Below are 18,588 nucleotides of genomic sequence, written 5' to 3'. Positions count from 1 at the left end.
ATATATGTTTTTAAAGACTGAATTAATTGTAACAAAAAAAAAGACTGAATTAATTTCACTTCCTATATAACCAAAAAAGATTGAACTAATTAATATTAACACATTTAGAAACTTTTTGATGAAAAAAGTTCTTCCATAAATTAAAGTAATCAACATCTACAATTTCAGGATTAAAATGAGATTTGATCATGGTCTATGATTTAGGATATTTATATTTTTGTTACATGAGTTAACAAGTACTCCAAGAATATAAGGATAAATGGCCTTTAAAATATTTATTAGGAGAAATCTTAATTTTTAACGCATATCATAATTTTTTTTTTCAGTTTGGTTTGGGTTCAGCCATTAACCCATAAAAAAATCCATGAATTTAGTTTTTTTTTTTGGTCAAAGATATCAATCTTCAAATAAACAGGCCAGGCAGCCAAGGCCCACTAACGGGGAAGGAACAAGGCCAGCAAAAGCCCAAGAAGCAGAGAGCAGAAAAAACAAGGAAAGGGAGCAGTTACAGATACAACCGACACAGGTAAAGACAAGATGGCCAGCTTTCACATGGTACATATTCAGCTTTAAATGATCTAGTAAAATTCCACCCACCTAACGTTAAGATGGTTTAGATTCCCACTCAAAGCACTGGCACCAAGGCCATTAACAATTCTTTGCACTATCCTCCAGAGTACCATTATCAATTCAAACAGTTAACAATTTCTTCTTTCCTGTGAACAGTCATTTCTTCTTTCCTCCAGACAAACCGCTGCCCCAAATCAAAATCTCTCCGCACCTTCTTCTCAAAACCATAGATGGAGGGACTGCATTAGAGAACCAGATCAACAAGAGGCCAAACAAAGAAATGAGAGAGGAAACGAATGTTTAGGCTCCATCAGAAAGATCGCCAACTCGGGAAGCCATTCTTTGACGCTGCCACCATAGCATCATCAACAAGGGCCTTCTGAAGCTCCTGAGGGGGCATAAACAGCCAATTCCATTCCAATAATCCTTGCATGCAAGACTTTGCAACGAGGTGAGCAACTTTATTTCTTTCTCTATTAGTCCAAGAGAAGACACAACTATGGAAATGTCCTTTGAGATGAGAGATGTCTTGCAAGATAGAACTTACTTCACCAATTAAGAATCCTGATCTGCATGCATCCATAAGAGTTTTGTTGTCTGATTCCAAAATAATCTCTGTGCAGCCAAGATTGTAGGCCAGGTTCAAGCCTTCTCTGATAGCATACGCCTCTGAAATCAGTGGAGAAGAGCTGTAGATCCTCGCATGGGAGCCCGATAGGAGGGTCGAAAATTTGTCCCTGATAAGCACTCCTACTGCAGAAAGAGGTAAGCTCTCTACCCAGCTCGCATCCACATTAATTTTGAGGGCATTCCCTGGAGGGGGAATCCAGTCTGAGGGGCGAGCTCTTTGGCTTTGAGCACAGTCACTAATTCTATCTTCTTTCACTGGTTTTGCTAGATCCATAGTGGAGAGGATTATAGTCGCTTGTTGGATGGCAGATTCTGGGTTAGGTCTTACTGCTTTAAACACCGAGTTGTTTCTCCCTCGCCATATGGACCAAAGGAGACTCGCCAGGATGGAGAAATCTTTGTTAAAATCCTGGGACATACCTTTCAGAATGTTGATCCTCTGCCAGAGCCAAGTATCAAAAGAGCTCAATCCTTCCAAGGAAACAATCCATTGCATAGAAGACCCAAACCACACAGCACGAGTCCAGGGACAGATCAGGAAAAGATGTTCCACGGTCTCAAGGCCCTCTCCACAAACAGGGCAAATACCACAAGGTGAAATTCTTTTCTTCCACAAATTGAATTTTACTGCCAGTGAGTTGTGACTTGCTTTCCATAGAAAGACTTTAATTTTTTGTGGGATATTAGATTTCCAAATCGTCTTCCAGAGTTCATCTGGGATGCGATGAGAACAAGAGCTTTGAGGTTGTTGTCTGATCGTGTTTTGTCTGGCAACTTTGAACCCAGAATTAACTGTATAATCACCCCTCGGTGTATGAGGCCAAAACAAAACATCTGGTTGGTGTAACATGCTGGCTGGAGTTTGAAAATTTTTTGTTGCTAGTTCTGGTTGGAATAGACCCCTGATCAGGGCGTCATTCCAGCCTTCCCCAAAGGGAGAAATAAGCTCACTGACCTTCATATCAGGAGCATTAGTAGGTTTTACCAGGCAATCACCCGAACTCAACCAGTTATCACCCCAAACATGTATAGAGTTACCATATCCCACAGCCCATCTGCTGTATCTGTTAATGAAGTCCCTACCTGCTAATAAACTCCGCCACATCCAAGAAGGATTCTGACCCAGTTCTGCCTTCATAAAATTGGTGGTTGGGAAGTAAAGGGATTTCAAAACACAAACCCATAATGCATCTGGATTTGTTAGAACACGCCAAGCTTGTCTAGCTAGGAAGGCTAGATTCTGGATCCTGAAGTCTCTGAAACCCATTCCCCCCTCATCCTTGCTCATAGTCATTTTTTCCCAACTACGCCAATGTATACCCCGATCCTTCCCTTGGCTTTTCCACCAGAAATTAGCCACCAAAGCATTAAGGGAATTGCAGAATGTTTTAGGGAAATGAATAATCGCCATAGCATAAGAGGGAATTGCCTGGATGATGGCCTTGATCAAAACCTCCTTACCTGCTTGGTTCAATAAAGTCTCCTTCCAACCTTCTAGTTTCTCCTTAATCCTCTCTTCTATCCAAGCTAGGGAATGGCACTTATTTCTCCCCCAGGTAGCTGGCAGACCCAGATACTGTCCAGGATTAGTCCAAATAGGCATATGAAGCAGATTAGCTATGTCCCTCTTGTTGTGATTAGAAGCCAACTTCCCAAAAATAAGGCCAGATTTTGCAACATTTATTTTCTGACCCGAAGCACTATTGAATAAATTCAACACATGGATAAGGCTCGTAGCTTCACTAATAGATGCTTCAGCAAACAGCAAGGAGTCATCAGCAAAAAAAAGGTGAGTTAGAGCTGGAGAATCGATTGAGAACCTGAGGCCAGAAATCTTCCCTTCTTGTTGGGCTTTAGTCAACATAAAGGACAGAACATCTGTGACAAGTACAAAGAGATAGGGAGAAAGGGGATCTCCCTGTCGTAGTCCTCTACCCGGAATCAGAGGTAGGCTTAGAAAACCATTTACTTTCAACATGTAGGTAGCCCCTCTGACAAGAGTTAAAACTCTTTCAACCCAGATGGGATGGAAACCGTAGGCCAAAAGAGTCTTTTCTATGAAGACCCACTCTAATCTGTCATAAGCCTTGCTCATATCAACCTTAATTGCCATGTAATTCTTCGATCTTTGTCCCCCTTTAAGTAGCAAGTGAAAGGCTTCCTGAGCTACAGAAATATTGTCCTGAATTAATCTCCCACCTACAAAGGCAGATTGGTTAGGGGAGATAAGGGAATTCAGGTCTTCCTTGAGTCTCGAGACCATTATCCGGGAGATGACCTTAAGAATATAGTTGCAACAACTAATAGGTCTAAATTGCACAACGCTTTCTGGAGAGTCAACCTTGGGAACTAAGGCCACTATCGTCTCATTAATCTCAGAAGATAAATTCCCAGATCTGAATAACTCCTGAATAGCAGGGCAAACTGTGCCTTTGATTGTATCCCAATGGTTTTTAAAAAACAGGCCATTTAGGCCATCCGGCCCCGGAGCTTTCAAGCCTCCTAAATTGTTGACTGCCTCAGTGATTTCAGAATCTGAAACTGCCAAAACCAACTTATCATTCAACTCTTGGGAGACCTTCTTAGGGAAATTTTGCAAGTAGACCTCAATTTGGCTAACCCCTTCAGTCTGAAAGATATCCTCATAGTGGGAGATAAAGGCCCCCATCACTTCCGATTGGCCCTCCTTCCAAACCCCCTGTGAATCACGAACCCTATCAATGCGATTCCTATTCCTTCTCTGGATAGTTGAAGCGTGGAAAAATTTGGAATTTTTATCCCCATATCTAGCCCATTTAATTCTGGATCTTTGGCCCCAAAACAACTCTTCTTGCCTCCAAAGAGTGTCAATTTTCAATTTAATATTATTGACCTCGGCCCAATCAACAAGGTGGTTTGGTTTATCCTCCAACCAATGCAGATCTTGTTTCAGTCTTAGGATTTCCTTGTCCGCAGCTTTAAAAGTTCTCTTCTGCCAAGACCAAAGGTTATGTTTAGAGCTTTGAAAATCGATTAGACAAATTAGTCCAGCAATCTTCATGATGAATAGGCAAAGTCCATCCCTGGGTGACAATATCATTACATTGCTCATGCTCATCCCAGAAGATTTCATATTTGAAGGGAGTCTTGCTCCAAGAAAGAGGAACTGGGGTGAATAGGATTGGGGAATGGTCAGAAGTAATTTGTGGGTAAGCCAAAGCAGTCGCATTAGGGAAGAGGTTTCTCCAAGCCCAGCTAGCCATAACTCTATCAAGCTTTTCTCTTGTCACAAACCCATCCCTAGGGTTGCTCTTCCAAGTGAATCTGTTGCCTTTAAGAGCCACATCCATGAGGCTCGAATGATGAACAAATTCTCTAAACCTTTGCAAAATAGCAGGGGGTTGTGGCCTAATTCCTTCCTTCTCATGGGCAAACAGAATGTCATTATGAGACACCAAGGGGTATCCTCACTATGTCTGAGGGCTGAGATTTGGGGCCATAGGAATCTTCTTCTATGTGGCACTGGGTCTCCATACACAAAGGTGCAATCCCAAGCAAGGGTGGAACCTAGAGCATTGATTGAAGTGTGAATAAAATTATGAGAGGAGCGGAAAATCTGTATGTGTGTAGCCTTCTTCCAGAACAAAGCTAGTCCACCAGAGAGGCCCCTCGGGTTTACCGTGAACAGAAAATCAAAACCCAAGCTCCTTCTTAAAACTTCTAAGTTATCCTTCCTTGAACGAGTCTCCATTAAGAAGATAATAGCAGGCTTATTCTTTGAACAAAGGCTTCTTAATTCCCTTGCCGTCGGGGTGGCCGCCACACCCCGACAATTCCAACTAAGGATCATCATGGGGACAGGTGGGGCGTGGTCTGGCCCGCCTCCTCAGCCTCAATTTGAGCTAAATAAAAGGAATCCTGCACCTCTCCATCTCTCCCAGCTTGTTCTTTTCCAGTCCTGACCTTCTTAGTCGTATACTTGGTGGAGACAACTTCTGAATCAGCCTTGTTCATAGGGCCTTCTTGCCAAGTCCTCTTTAGAGATAGTGAAACAGCTAGTTCAAGGCTAAGTTGGGCTTCACTCTCATTAGTGATTTGTTTTACTTGAGTACTCTCACGATCCTCTTTCTCCGGGGGGAAATCAACAAAGTATTCTTGATCAAGCCCCCTTGTCCCTCCTTGATCAGTAGGTATCTTCCCCTTCTGGTTTTGCACAGGGCAGTGGTGTCTCCTCAATCTTATTTTTGCAATCTCCTCAGCTCTTTTCCTCCACCCAAAAGCACCCAGCTCCTCATTAATGAGTCTGATTCTCCTCCTGGCCTTCTGTTTCTATTCTTCACTTAGGAAAGCAGCAAATGGGCTAACATACTTATCTGACTCCTCAAAGCTCTCCACCACAGAGTTATTCTCGAAGCTGGGTTCTGGATAAGGCCACTCAAATTGTAAGGTACTCTGGCCAGAGCTAGAACTTGACTCCTTTGAAGGATCCACCTCCTTAGCAGGACTCTCTTGTTGCTGGGGTTCTCTCAGTGGGGCACCTTCCTCTTGACTTATTTCAGGAGCTCTAACTGAAGCCTGGGGGCATGCTATAGCAGTCTGCAAAGGCTCATCCATCTCCACTACCTGTGCCTGTAGGCCTAAGGGCATATCTTGCAGGGGCTGAGCATCATCAGCGACATGTTGTGGAAGTTTCCCTTTATCCTTGGCAGCCCCTGAACCAGTGGGTATAACATAAGAGAAGGGGTTCCCTTTTTCCAAGGGTTCCTCTAAAGGCTGATGTCCATCCCTTGAGGCTTCAGTAGATATGCTTGTATGTGATCTACTTTCCCTGGCCTGAAACTCATCACCCCTCTCAACTTCAACACTTGAACTTGTCTAGGCAGAACTTGACTTCTCTGAGGCATTGCGCATCATTGAAGAAGCCTGCAGGTTAGATAATGATCTGCACGGTGGAACACTGAGAGCAAGCGAGTATCTGGGGTAACTTGGATTATTCACTGACATGGCTTTATTTTTCTTGCAGGTTGTTTGTTCATGTCCAAATATCCCACACTTGAAGCACAAGCCCTGGAGTTTCTCATACTTAACTGAAACCCAGGCCTTTGGTAGATGTTGTCTTGGTACCCAGAAACCTGTAACAAGAGCATTCTCAACATTCAGAAGAACTCTGGCTCGATAATAAGTGCGGAGGAGACATCCATCAACCTTAGGATCCTCAAGCTCTAATGGCTCTCCCACTACGCTCGCCAGTTTCCTGACATTAGCATCAGTCATGAATTCCATGGGAAGATCATGGAACTGTACCCAAAACTGAACAAGATTAAATTTAACTTCAGAAGCTGAGAGCTTTGGATCCCAGTTCTGCAAGCTTAACAGATTCCCCATGACATTCCAGGGGCCTTCAGCCAAAATATTATTGGCAGTCAAGCTAGTGGGAAAAGTGAAGGTAAAAGTATTCTGGTTCAAGTTACCCACTTGTAGGCCTTGTGGGTTTCCCCAAGCTTTCATGGCAGCTTGCTTCACTGCTAATTTGTTCAGAGATTTGTTGGTAATAACCCGACCCACCAGCATTCTCCGAGCCAGATCCACAGTCGTGGTAAGGCCAGGCTCCAGGGAGATAGTGAGGCCATCCAGATCTGTTCTCACATCCATCATATGGTCTTGCTCCATCATCGACTAAGCGTCAAGGAGTCAGTCAACAAAGAGCCAAGAAAGCACTCAGATCAGTGCTTAAGAAGGAGCACAAGCACTCCAAAAGTTCCACAAAAGGAAAGAAATCCAGCTATACTGGAAGAAAGCTCTTCTTAGATATTCTTCCCTCTAGAGATGCCCTAGCAGAGGAGAGACCTAAAAGAGAAGATTTTTTATCCATGAATTTAGTTCAACATAGCTAATTATGTCTTAATTAGGGAGAGGGGTTATTTGACTTCTTATTATCTAAGCCCAGCCCAATGTTCAAGGTGGTCCAACGTAATTTTTTTTGAATTATGGTCCAAAGTAACTCAAACGAGACTAGAAGCGGAAGAGACAAAGCCTGGCAAAAAAAAAATCCCAATGTTCAACGTGCATGGACCAAAGTATTTGACACTAGCTTTTTTATTTTTATTTTTATTGGCAATAGAAATATATATATTGAATTGAAGCACAAAGGGTACTTCAACCCAATTCAAAAAAAGAGATGATACAAGAACAAACCTCATTAAAATCTTACTAGGATAAACCCCATTTTCATCCACCCCATTATTGAAACCAATTTCATTAGTACACGTCCGGTTGCGAACCACTCTCGTTTTAACCATCATTTCATCTCTAAACACCAATAACTATTCCTCTCAATACTAATGAGTTGGTAGTGATATCCAGTCACAATCAAATACAAATACAGTCGACTAACTTTGACCCCTAAAAATGTATGTGTAGAATTAATCTAGAATGTTTGTTGTCTGAATAGAAAAGAGAACTAAAATCAATATAACAATGCTAGGACCAACCACTGTCAGTGCCTATTTTCCGCTTGTGGTGTGCGGGCATGCATGCAAATTAAAATGCAGCCAAAACCAAACAAAACATGCAAAACACACACTGTGAAGCAGCTAAACAGATAGACAGAGATCAGTAGAGACAAAAAAGAGAATCAAATATTCAGAGTCATGAAGGATATCATACTTGAATCCCTTTTACAACTAGGCAAATCCCTTCACCATCGATCCTTTGTTTCTTTTGATCTTTTTCAATAAAATATGTTTTACTTCTGCGTAATGCTTAATGACACGACAATGCCACACACACTTCCATGAGCTAGTTGTATTAGAAAATTAGTAAAACAGAACTACAGAAGTTAATTTCCTGTTTTATCAATCTTATTTTATGAAAATATATATGATTTGTTGTTACTTTAGTATTGTACGTCATGTTGAGTAGTGTCTTATAGCACTGCTGTTTATGTCTATAAAATTTGGAATTACTAGTTTTCGCTTCTAATACAATTTTATCTACTTTTAGTAGTTCTGCAAAATGAAAACCGTGTGATTTCAGTCACTCACTACAAAAAAAACGTTATTTAGTGGGGGTTTTTTAGCGGGGGTTTTGATAACCCCCGCAAATGTCGTTGCTTTTTAATAGTTAAGGGGGGTTTTAATAACCCCCGCAAAATTTTCATTAATTACCCCCTCGTTCTCGTTCTCCATCACTCTCAGTCACTCTCACTCGTTCGTTCTCGTTCTCAACTCTCACTCGTTCGTTCAACCATGGATTTCCACCGATTTGATCTCGATTTCCACCGATTTCAACCTGATTTCCACCGATTTCAACCTGATTCCACCGATTCCAACCTCCCGATTCCAACCTCCCGATTTCCACCGATTTCTTCTGTTTCGAGCTCCCTTCGATCACTCTCTTCGATCTCGCTTCTCAATTCTCTTTCAGATTGCGATTTAGGGTTCTACGCAAACGTTGATAATTTCCTCTGCACATTCCTCTCCATTTCCATAGAATCGCGATTCGCAATTTGAAGATCTGTGTTGTGCCGAGTCTTCGCGTCAAGCTTGGGTGGTGAATATCTCAGGCAGCCGCGGACGGCGGCGACGATAGCGGCGGCGGTTGGTGGAGGAGCTGGAACGGGAAGAGAGGTGGATAATTGTGATCGGAGAAGAGAATGATGTATTTGAAGCAGCCTAGGATTTCGCAGAGCATGGAGTTGTTGTTGTTGTTTGATTTGGTTGTTTGCGTTTCTGTGTGTGGTTGTTGCTGTGGCTCCTCCTCCACCTTGTGTTAGAGGTGGTGATCTTGTGAAGGGAAATTCAGGTGGCTACTGTTTGCATGCAATTTTGATGGTTTCCCTCTGAGCCTGTGGCTCGGGGGATCTGAGAGTAGCTATAGCCATGGCGTCGTCAGAGAATGAGGCTTCTTCTCAGTCTTCTTCTCCTCCTGCTTCTGCACCTTCCTGTATGAACAAGTTTAGGCTCTATGAGACTCTATCGGTATGATGCTATGCACTTTTATTCTTCTTTCTAGTGTTTGTGGATATTAAGTATTCCAGTGAATTTATTATCATTGGTGGTTCTTCTTTGTTTTGAAATTGCAATGTTAAATGTTTGAATCAGGAAACTATGTAATCATTGGATTTCTTTTGTTACAGGCCTCAATGTATAGGTTCACTATTTTACAGGATGAGAATTAGTTGACTAAGTAGACAGAAGTAGATAAATTGGTAAACTAATTCCATTGTCTGATTTAGCTCTCATTCTTTCACTAATTTGATGTTTTTATACGTACCCTATTGGATGCAAACCAAAGAGCACTTATTGGAGCTTATTTAGTGCATTTTCTAGTAGATAATCTCCAATAAGCATATATACATATACCCTTTACTTCCAAAGTGAATTTGAATGTAACTTTTATTCCCTGGCAATGTGAGCATCTATGCGAATACTTCCTATTTCTATTTGACCTTGAAATGGGATTTGCCTTAAATTTGGAAGGGGTTATCTTCTGGCCTCTGTTTATGATTTAGATACTTGGTTTGGAAATATGGCCCTAGAATTACAATGCCTGTCTAATCCAATGTTTATATTTAACTCTTGATATCCCATTTGAGATATACTGAATTACGTGCTTGGATGTGCTTTTGTTTTTATGTTTGTGCCACAGAACTTTTACATGATAGGAAAGGACAAGAACAGGACATATTGGAGAGTGCTAAAGATTGATCGGCAAGATCCATCTGAGTTAAATGTGTGCGAAGATTCAACCACGTATACAGAAAGTGAATGTTCTGACCTGTTGAGGCGTATCAATGAGGGGAACAAGTCCACAGGTGGACTGAAATTTGTTACAACTTGTTCTGGAATTGTTGGTATGTAGATCCAATGTGTTTTTTATATTGTGATTTTTTGTTGTTGGTTTGTGTCTAAATTGTAACTGTCAGTGATTGGTTCCGTCATTTTATCTTGCTGAATTTAAATTAACCCAAAAGATCAGTCAAATCATGTAGAGACAGATTAAGCATGTTAGTTGTGAATGAATTGATGATAATAAGAAAGTAGCTATATGAGTCATGAGATTTAAAAAAATGGGTTGATGATAATTAGAAAGTAGCTATATGATACTCTCTGGTTAGGCTACCCTTGTATAACTTCTTTTCTTGGGTATGGCTCATCCATTTTCTTTTATTCTTTTGCAGGCCTTGGTCTCTATCATCTTGGTTTCCCAAAGGTATAAAACAGTTATCTTATGTTCTATAGAGTCTAACTTTCTCTAAGTTTAGGACTTGAGAATAGGAATATGTGATTTCTTCCCTTTATTTTGGCCAATTACTGTTGCAGCTGGCAAAGTGTGTTGAATAAATGGTGACAGGAATGTGATTATCTAAGGGCTATAGCCCTCCATCGCCAACAAATTTTAACACTAGTGGATACCAAGACTGGAAAGGTACATTGACAATTTTATTTTCTTTTGAAAATTTATTTTTACTGGTCATGGCCATCAATAGATGTTATGATAGAAATATATCTCAAGCAGAGTCTAGAAGAGGAGAAATAGCAGAATGTAGGGGATCACTACCCCTGATAGAGACTGTTATTGTAACAAGATAGCTGATAGTTGTTATGGTTAGTTAGTTGGTAGAATAGTTAGTTAAAGGGAGTAGGCTAGATAATGAGTGAGGAGAGGCTATAAATAGTGGGGAAGGGGTAATAGGTAGGGCAATTGGTTGACCAAGGTGTTTTGTGGAGAGTGTTATTTCTCGAATACCAGTAGGCATTGTACTCTTGGAGAGTGAGTTGTTTCAGTAGTAACCATTCCATTTGGGTGCTCTATCTGATCCAGTTTCTATCAACTGGCATCAGAGCTTCTTTAAACCAAAGCACGGTTCTAGTTTGAGGTCATTCATATAATTTTGAGCTAATCATGAGAAAGTAGTAAAATTGATTTTGCCTCTTCCAACATGGCCAAGCAACTGCAGTCAGATGTTTCTTGTACTGCATAAATAGACTAAAATGAAAAGGAAATCCATATCAAAGAAAACATGGAGATGTAGCACACTTGTAGCATGTGGGGTCATTTGCATTTATAAACATGTATTTCTTCACAAATCATGATGATATTTCTGTCTTCCACAGGAATCAAGAGTGATGTCAGGACAAGCTCTGGTATGTTTTTGACTCCTGAAGAAAGAAAATACCCTACGATACATGTAAGTTATCGAGTTTAGTCTTCCTTGGCTCTTTTGTTTTGTCTCTATGTTCAATTTGTCATCAAACCAGTGTTAAAACCTGAACTGTACCAGTTGATGTGATAATAAAAAAAGATACTGAGTTAACCTTTGGCAAATTGACTAACACTACCTAAATTCTAGTAAAAGAAGCAACTCATAGAAGATTTTAGGATAGATGGAGTGTGTGATTTATGAGGAGAGAAGATGAATGGAACCAATGGGAGTAGTTGGAAAACCCTGTTATTACAAACACCATGACATTGGTTTTCTGCTATCTTATTTTTATATGTAGCTTTCTATATGGATGGCTGGCGTGGAACAACAGCTACTACAAGTATTTTCATTGCTGCTTCGGTTACAGATTGTCTTGATGGCTATATTGCTCGCAAGGTACTCACTCAAACTGAATTCAAATACGTACCAGACATTCCTTTTTCATTGTTCCATGTTTGAGATGTTTATCACTTGTCTTTTCTATATTTGCAATGCAGATGAAGTTAAAATATTCATTTGGTGCGTTCTTAGATCCCGTAGCTGACAAGGTATCTATTACTACTCTTTGGACTACTTGATGCTTACATACAAGTCTCTTTAAGTAATAACATATTTCGATTCCTCAGAATCAATTCTGTCACCCATAAGCTTCTCCCACAATTGGTTTTGGCTTTGCGATAAATAGTAGAATGATTTGCAAACATACTATAAGTGACATGTCAAAACCGTGCTTTCGTTATTTTCTGTAAGTGAATGATTTTCTATTGAATGCAGCTTATGGTTGCTGCAACATTGGTTTTATTATGTACTAGACCTTTGTCTGTTGATGTTTTTGGACAAGCACCCTAGCTACTGACTCTCCCTTCAATTGCCATAATTGGTAGAGGTAATGCTACTTAACTTATTGCATCTTTGATTTCTATGACATGCAATACCTTCAAGGTATTGCTCACAGGGAACCTTACAAAGGGTCGCACATCATCACCAAAATCATGCATCTTCATTGTTATGGATTCCTTATCCCTTCTCTCTGCTGTTATTTTTTCTATGATGTTCAATTTGTAATGTGTCAATTGGCTCTTATTCTAGGTTAAAAATGTCCCTAGAATAAACTTTGGTAGCCAAGGCAAGTTTAAAGCTGTAAATAATCTCTTGCATTTAAGGGGGTTGAAAACTCCCGTTAAAAAAAGCTTGCGGATAAGGGAGGTTTAAAACCCCCGCTAAAAAACGCCGCTAAATGTATATGCAGGTACCAGGGTTTGCTGAAAAACGCCGCTAATAATTTGTGGCGAGTGTAACTTCGGGATTTTTCAAAACCCCTGCTAAGTAACTCGCGGGGGTTGAAAACCCCCACTAATTGCAAGAAAAAAACCCCACTAAAAAACGTTTTTTTTGTAGTGACTCATGACAATGTCTTGCAATATTTCAGCATCCAAAGACTATTTACTTCAGGTGGTTCAAAAAGTTGATAAACCCTCTAGAGAAGAAGAGAATGGAGAAATTCAAGAGAATAGAAGAGATATGAGCCTCGCTATCACGAAAAGTAACGGGGAGACACGTGCCAATTTAGCTAAAATAATTGCCAAATACGTGGTGATGCTATATCAAAACAAATTGCGTTGTTTAGGTATGTAGTATAATGTCATCTAGCATTATATCTAAGAATATTTATAAAAGGAAGTATAACAATTCATGAGTACATCCATCTTGTCAATTACATTTGTAATATCCAAGGCATTCCCTGTCAAAATGAATAATTATGCAGTGCACAAGCACAATTTTTCCCACCAACATTGTTCGCGATGCAAGGAGACTTTTTCTGTCCGCCTTGAAACCAAACTTTCCGTTTGTTAACAAGTTCACTTACAAATGAGTCTAGCATTTCAATTTTGACATGTTGCATCACAACCACATGTGCAATATTTCCTTCACAAGACAAATTCCACTTTCGCACAAAGTCATCATCTGGAGGTCTTTCAAATAAAACTGTATTACTAAACTCATTTCGCATTGCACCAATACCATTATCATGTAGTTTATCCAGTAAGTACTGTGCACTTGTGATGCACATTTGTGCTTCTCTCTTAAGTCCGATTAAACCTCTTTCTTGGAGAGCATACCAGAGGTAGATTGCTGCAAGCCCACATCGACTACCTGTGATTGTGACATCCCTTGATTCAATGTATTCAACGTCTCTAGAAAGAGCATTGACATGTTCTGAACATGTTAATATAACACCACAAGGAATTGGACATCCTAAGAACTTATGGCCAGAAATAGATATACTTCCAATGGGCTTCTTGAAGTTAACCCTTGGAGCCTGCACGACCATCCAAACAATTTATAAAATGAGTTATATTGAACAAGGAATCATGTATATTTTTTTTTTCAATTTGTATTAATCTGAAGCATGCAACTTTCGCCATTCATAATTCGTTGCAATTTTTTATTGTTCTTTGTATGTGAACCATCATCAAAGTAATATCTTTATTAAACTTAAAAATTTAGGGTTAAGGATTTTCACTCACTTGTTTAAGAAATGGTAACATTATTCCAGAAAGAGCTCCATCACAATGGATATAGAATCGATCACGAGGGTAGCCACAGTCCTCAAGTGTTTGGACTACGAGATCAATGTCATCAATAGCTCCTTTCATGGTTGTTCCTATATATTTTAAGTACACAAAAGAAATATAGATTTAGCCAAGTGTGTATATATTTTGTACATGGGGTTGTATTGTGGGTGCGTGATTAAGCTCATTAATTATATGTTGTGCACATAAGTAAGTTATCAAAGATGAGATACCTATGTTTAGGTTGATGATGACTGGTTTGTCCTTGTGAGATAGAAGTAGAGCCTTTAAATCAGCACAATCAATCTCGCCAGAGGTCAATGTGTTGACCTTTACACATTGCATTCTGTACATCATTGCAATTTTGAATAATGAATAATGCGAGTTCTCTGAGGTATATAGAATCCCATCTTGAAATTTTTCCCTCCTACAGATAATAAAGACGATATTTAACGATCTTGTTTGGAATATGCATAAACCTATACAAGAAGCATTATTTCTACTTAATAGTAAAATTTCAAAAGGCTTTCTAGAATTGAAATTCAACAAAAACTTACCCCATTAAAATTCCATGTAAGTTTCCTTCGGTTCCACCTGTTGTAACATATCCCCAATATTCACCCTTCTCCATTTGCCATAGTTTGGCAAACCAGTCAAGCACACTAACTTCAAATTCTGCTGAATTTTGACCATAGCCGCTCCCAAGAAATGGATCACCAGCATTATTTAAGTGATAATGCAACAACGGTGTCAATGCATCATAGTCAAATTCCTGGTTAACAGGGAATCCTGCGGTCGTGGATAATGTTAGCGAAAACAGTACACAAATTTGTGGATATTTACTTTGGGATCAATGCTTGCTATATCGAATAAAAAAAAGTATGATAAATACACAAATCAATTAGAAAAGTCAATAAATATCCTACATACCTAAACAACGTGATTTGTTTTGATCTAGCTTCACCACATAATTGGCAATCGTTTTAGATAAATTGGCTCGTGTTTCTCCGAAGCACTTCGTGATGTCGAGGTCCATATGTCCTTCTAGGATTTCCCCATTCTTCTCTTCTTCTCGGGTGGACATTTTGATTTTTGGAACCTCCTTATGTAAATACTCTTTGAATGCTGGAATATTGAAAGACATTGTCATTAGGGACTAAAATCAAGATAAATTTGTTTTTAATAAGACTAAAACTAAATAAAATTTTATTAGAAACTAAAACTGAGAATTTTAAGTTTAAAAGTGATAGATGCAAAACAGATTTTATCCAAAGGAAAAAAAGAGAAACAAATTAAAGGATGCAGAGAAGGGGAAGAGAATTAGTTCTTACCTGCTTGTAAAAGGGATTCAAGAATCATGTCCTTCATGGCTGCCTCCGAATATATATCTGATTCTCCTTTCTGAATCTCTCTCTGTTTTAATTGCTTTCTCTCTAGCTAGCTGTGAACTTCACTCTGTATTTTCTGTTTATGGTGGTGTGTGGTTTCCACTGCATTTATATGTATAAGGTGCAGAAAGGGGAATGTTCCTACTTACTACACTGGTGGTGGGTCCTCGTATTAATACATTGACCAGCTAAGAAAATGTGATTTTATTTCTTCTCTTTTTTTTATTTAACACAACAAACAAACATGTTTTACACGTAGTAGGAGTCAAAGCTAGTTCACTGTATTATTTTCTTTACTTTAATATAGAAAGCCTGCATCATCATATTGCTTCTAAAATAATGTAAGTTATCATAGAAGAATAATGAATCATTGTTTCAATATTGAACAGCTTAAAATAGTATTTGGAAAGAAATAAAATAAAGCGTGGGTGTGTTTCAACTGAGGCACGTTCCAGTTTCAGAAGTTTCTACTTTCTAGCTACTTTGGTTTGGCATCTAAATGAACAATTGCATAAGATATTCGTATCGAGATTCTTTAAATCACCTATGTGGGTAATTTTATTCAAGCCTAATTGATCAATGATTTCAAGTAAAGTGGATTTAAAATTTTATCAAAGAATTATTTATTATTTTATAATAATTTATTAGTGGTAATATGGAAACCATTGAAAATGTCTGGACACTCACTTTTATGATGGTTTAAGACAATCATAAGGGGAAAACGTGAAAAAATTAAATAAAAAATAAACATGTTTTGTGGCGGTTTCAACACGTGTTTGGCGTGTTTACCACTGTAGAGTGAAACACCAATCATTTTTGTAATCTTATTAATCTATTAAACTTTAGTAAAATTTCTCACATCAGTGATTTAAATAACCATTCTTGTAAAATGCCTAATTTCTTTTCTTTGTGAAACTAAGAAAAACGACTGTAAATTAAAGGTTAATTTAATTGCTTCATTTTTTTAGGACTATGTATTATCTGACAGAGAGTTCTGCCTTTGATACCTACAGTGTACAGCCTTTGGCGGTCTTGAACATGCAGCCGCAGTTCACTTGTCATATTTTTTTGTTGTGCTTACTTTCTCCCTCACCTCATTCCCTACAATATAACTCAACATAGTCCCTTTGTTGCCCTCTTTCGACAATGATAGGGTGTTGAAACTTGAATGAGACTCTTATACAACTTATATATATCTCTGATTTTGTGACCGGAATTTAAGCCATCACAAAATTGTAGGGAATAATAAAAAAAAAATTCGTGACGGATTATAGAAAGAGAGGTTTCTGTCGCAAATCCGTCACAGAAATTAGTGACGGATCATTCCGTCACTAGTTTCATTTTATTATCCACTAAGAGTTTGTGACGGATGGATTTTCTCGTCACAGATGTCCTGTCGGAATTTGCGACAGATGCTTCCCTTACAGCATTTCGTCGCTAATTTCTTTTTATCATTCACTAGAATTTTATGACGGATTAATTTTCCGTCACAAAATCCAAGTCATAAAGAAATAAATCAGGAAAAGAGTCGCCAATCATACTGGCGATTTCAGTAAAAAAAATATGAAGTGTTGCCACTCTCTGTGGTGATTTTAGTATTTCAAAAAAATGTGTCGCAATTGCTTAATTTGTGAGAAAGTAAGTTGAAAGTAAATATTTTATATCTGACCATAATTCTTAAAATACCCAATTCTGTGTGGTGTTGTAATAGCACATTCAGAACACGCCAATGTCATATCTAGGGATGTTGAATACATTGAATCAAGAGATGATACAATCACAAATAGCCGTTGTGGGCTTATTATGCCAATCTATCTTTGGTATGCACTTCAAAATAGAGGTTTAATAGGATCGACTTAAGAGAGAAGCCTAAATGAGCATCACAAATGCACACCACTTATTGGATAAACTACGTGTTAGGGGAGTAACAACGGAGTGTAATAATCTATAATGGAGTACACCCTCCGGTCATTATTATAAGCAAAAGTTAGTTTTACGTTCATTCAATACATGATGTATGTGACCATTTTAATGACTACATACATCATTTATTAAATGAACCTAAAAAACTAACTTTTGCTTATAATAGTGATCGGAGGGTGTACATTATAATTGTCCACATAATTAATATGATGTATATATACTACCCTGCAAGCTGATGTTAAAACTTCCCCTTCATGAATCCAAGGCCAGCGTTAATCTCAAGTTCACTTGAAGCTAGCATCCATATTGATCTTGATATAGTCCACTGCAGGGGCACTGAATGGCTGAAACAGAGTTATGGTCGGCAATAGCAAGAGTCTGATCAACAGTCATGATGGATATATTAAAATGTTCCATGTAACTACTTTGCCAAATAGTCCAAGCTAGCTAATATAGAAATAAAGGTCGAAAACAGCCTCGGTTTTGTTGGGAAACAACAGAGCTGAAGAAAAATAAAACACAATCACAACACAAGAAAATTATGTGGAAACTTCAAAACCGGAGAAAAAACCACGACCGTTGTCTAAACCGACAACCAGAGAAATATCACTATGTGAAAATTGTTACAACACATAGACTTCTCTCACTCTCACTCTCACCCCAATGCCCCAGTACAACCACACTCTCACAAAGCAAATATTAAACTAAGTCAGATATAAGCTTAAAGTGCTACTGACTGGTGCATTTAAAAACAAAGAGCCTAGATCCAATATATAGCCTTGGTCTTCCCCTTGCTTCACCACACTAAGCGATGTGAGACTTCTCCAATAGCTAATTTTTAACCTCCTTCTTTATTTTAGAAACTTGGGCAATGTGGGACTTGACAATCAACCCCAACAATCTCCACCTTGATTGTAAGAGTTACACATCTTCCGCTTGCATTGTCTATACCGACAATCATACTCCACCATAAAAGAGTACACTTTACTTGGAAACAAACCATCCCAAGAATTTTCTTCACTTGGAACTAAACCATTCCAAGAATTTCCACATGTCGAAACCTTGCTGAAATTTTATGGTGCAACTCCCATGTTGGCTTCCAGGAAGTTCTTCAGCCATCGACACCTTTCACCACAGACCTTGCATAAATGCCAACCAATGCCCGTGTGTTGTTTCTGAATCCGCTAGCAATAACTTGTCCTTTTCCATGGTATAGCGGAAATACCATAAGGATAAACTGTATCTTCTAGATGAGATCATCACCATCATCTCCCAAAACAAGGGAGACAGTGCTAGCACTTACCTCAGAGTCTTTTTC

At 38.9% G+C, this 18,588-nt stretch overlaps 2 protein-coding genes across 2 annotated transcripts; both read right to left on the bottom strand.

Annotated features, from left to right (window-relative positions):
- Positions 1-369: 369 nt before the first annotated feature.
- On the bottom strand, positions 370-4,408 carry LOC130718650 (uncharacterized). Its single transcript, XM_057569271.1, has one exon. The coding sequence runs from the start codon at positions 4,406-4,408 to the stop codon at positions 881-883; it is 3,528 nt and encodes a 1,175-aa protein (XP_057425254.1). The 3' UTR covers positions 370-880.
- An 8,630-nt stretch (positions 4,409-13,038) lies between these two features.
- Positions 13,039-15,441, bottom strand: LOC130718652 (serine decarboxylase 1-like). Its single transcript, XM_057569272.1, has 6 exons — positions 15,291-15,441; positions 14,890-15,084; positions 14,517-14,748; positions 14,193-14,386; positions 13,915-14,051; positions 13,039-13,706 (listed from the first exon to the last, which is right to left on the bottom strand). Exons 1-6 carry the CDS (start codon positions 15,325-15,327, stop codon positions 13,131-13,133), a joined length of 1,371 nt encoding a protein of 456 aa, XP_057425255.1. The 5' UTR covers positions 15,328-15,441; the 3' UTR covers positions 13,039-13,130.
- Positions 15,442-18,588: the final 3,147 nt, after the last annotated feature.

The sequence above is a fragment of the Lotus japonicus genome, chromosome 5 (genome assembly GCF_012489685.1).
Source record: "Lotus japonicus ecotype B-129 chromosome 5, LjGifu_v1.2".
Classification (NCBI taxonomy): Eukaryota; Viridiplantae; Streptophyta; class Magnoliopsida; order Fabales; family Fabaceae; genus Lotus; species Lotus japonicus.
This window is presented reverse-complemented; position numbering and strand designations above follow the sequence as displayed.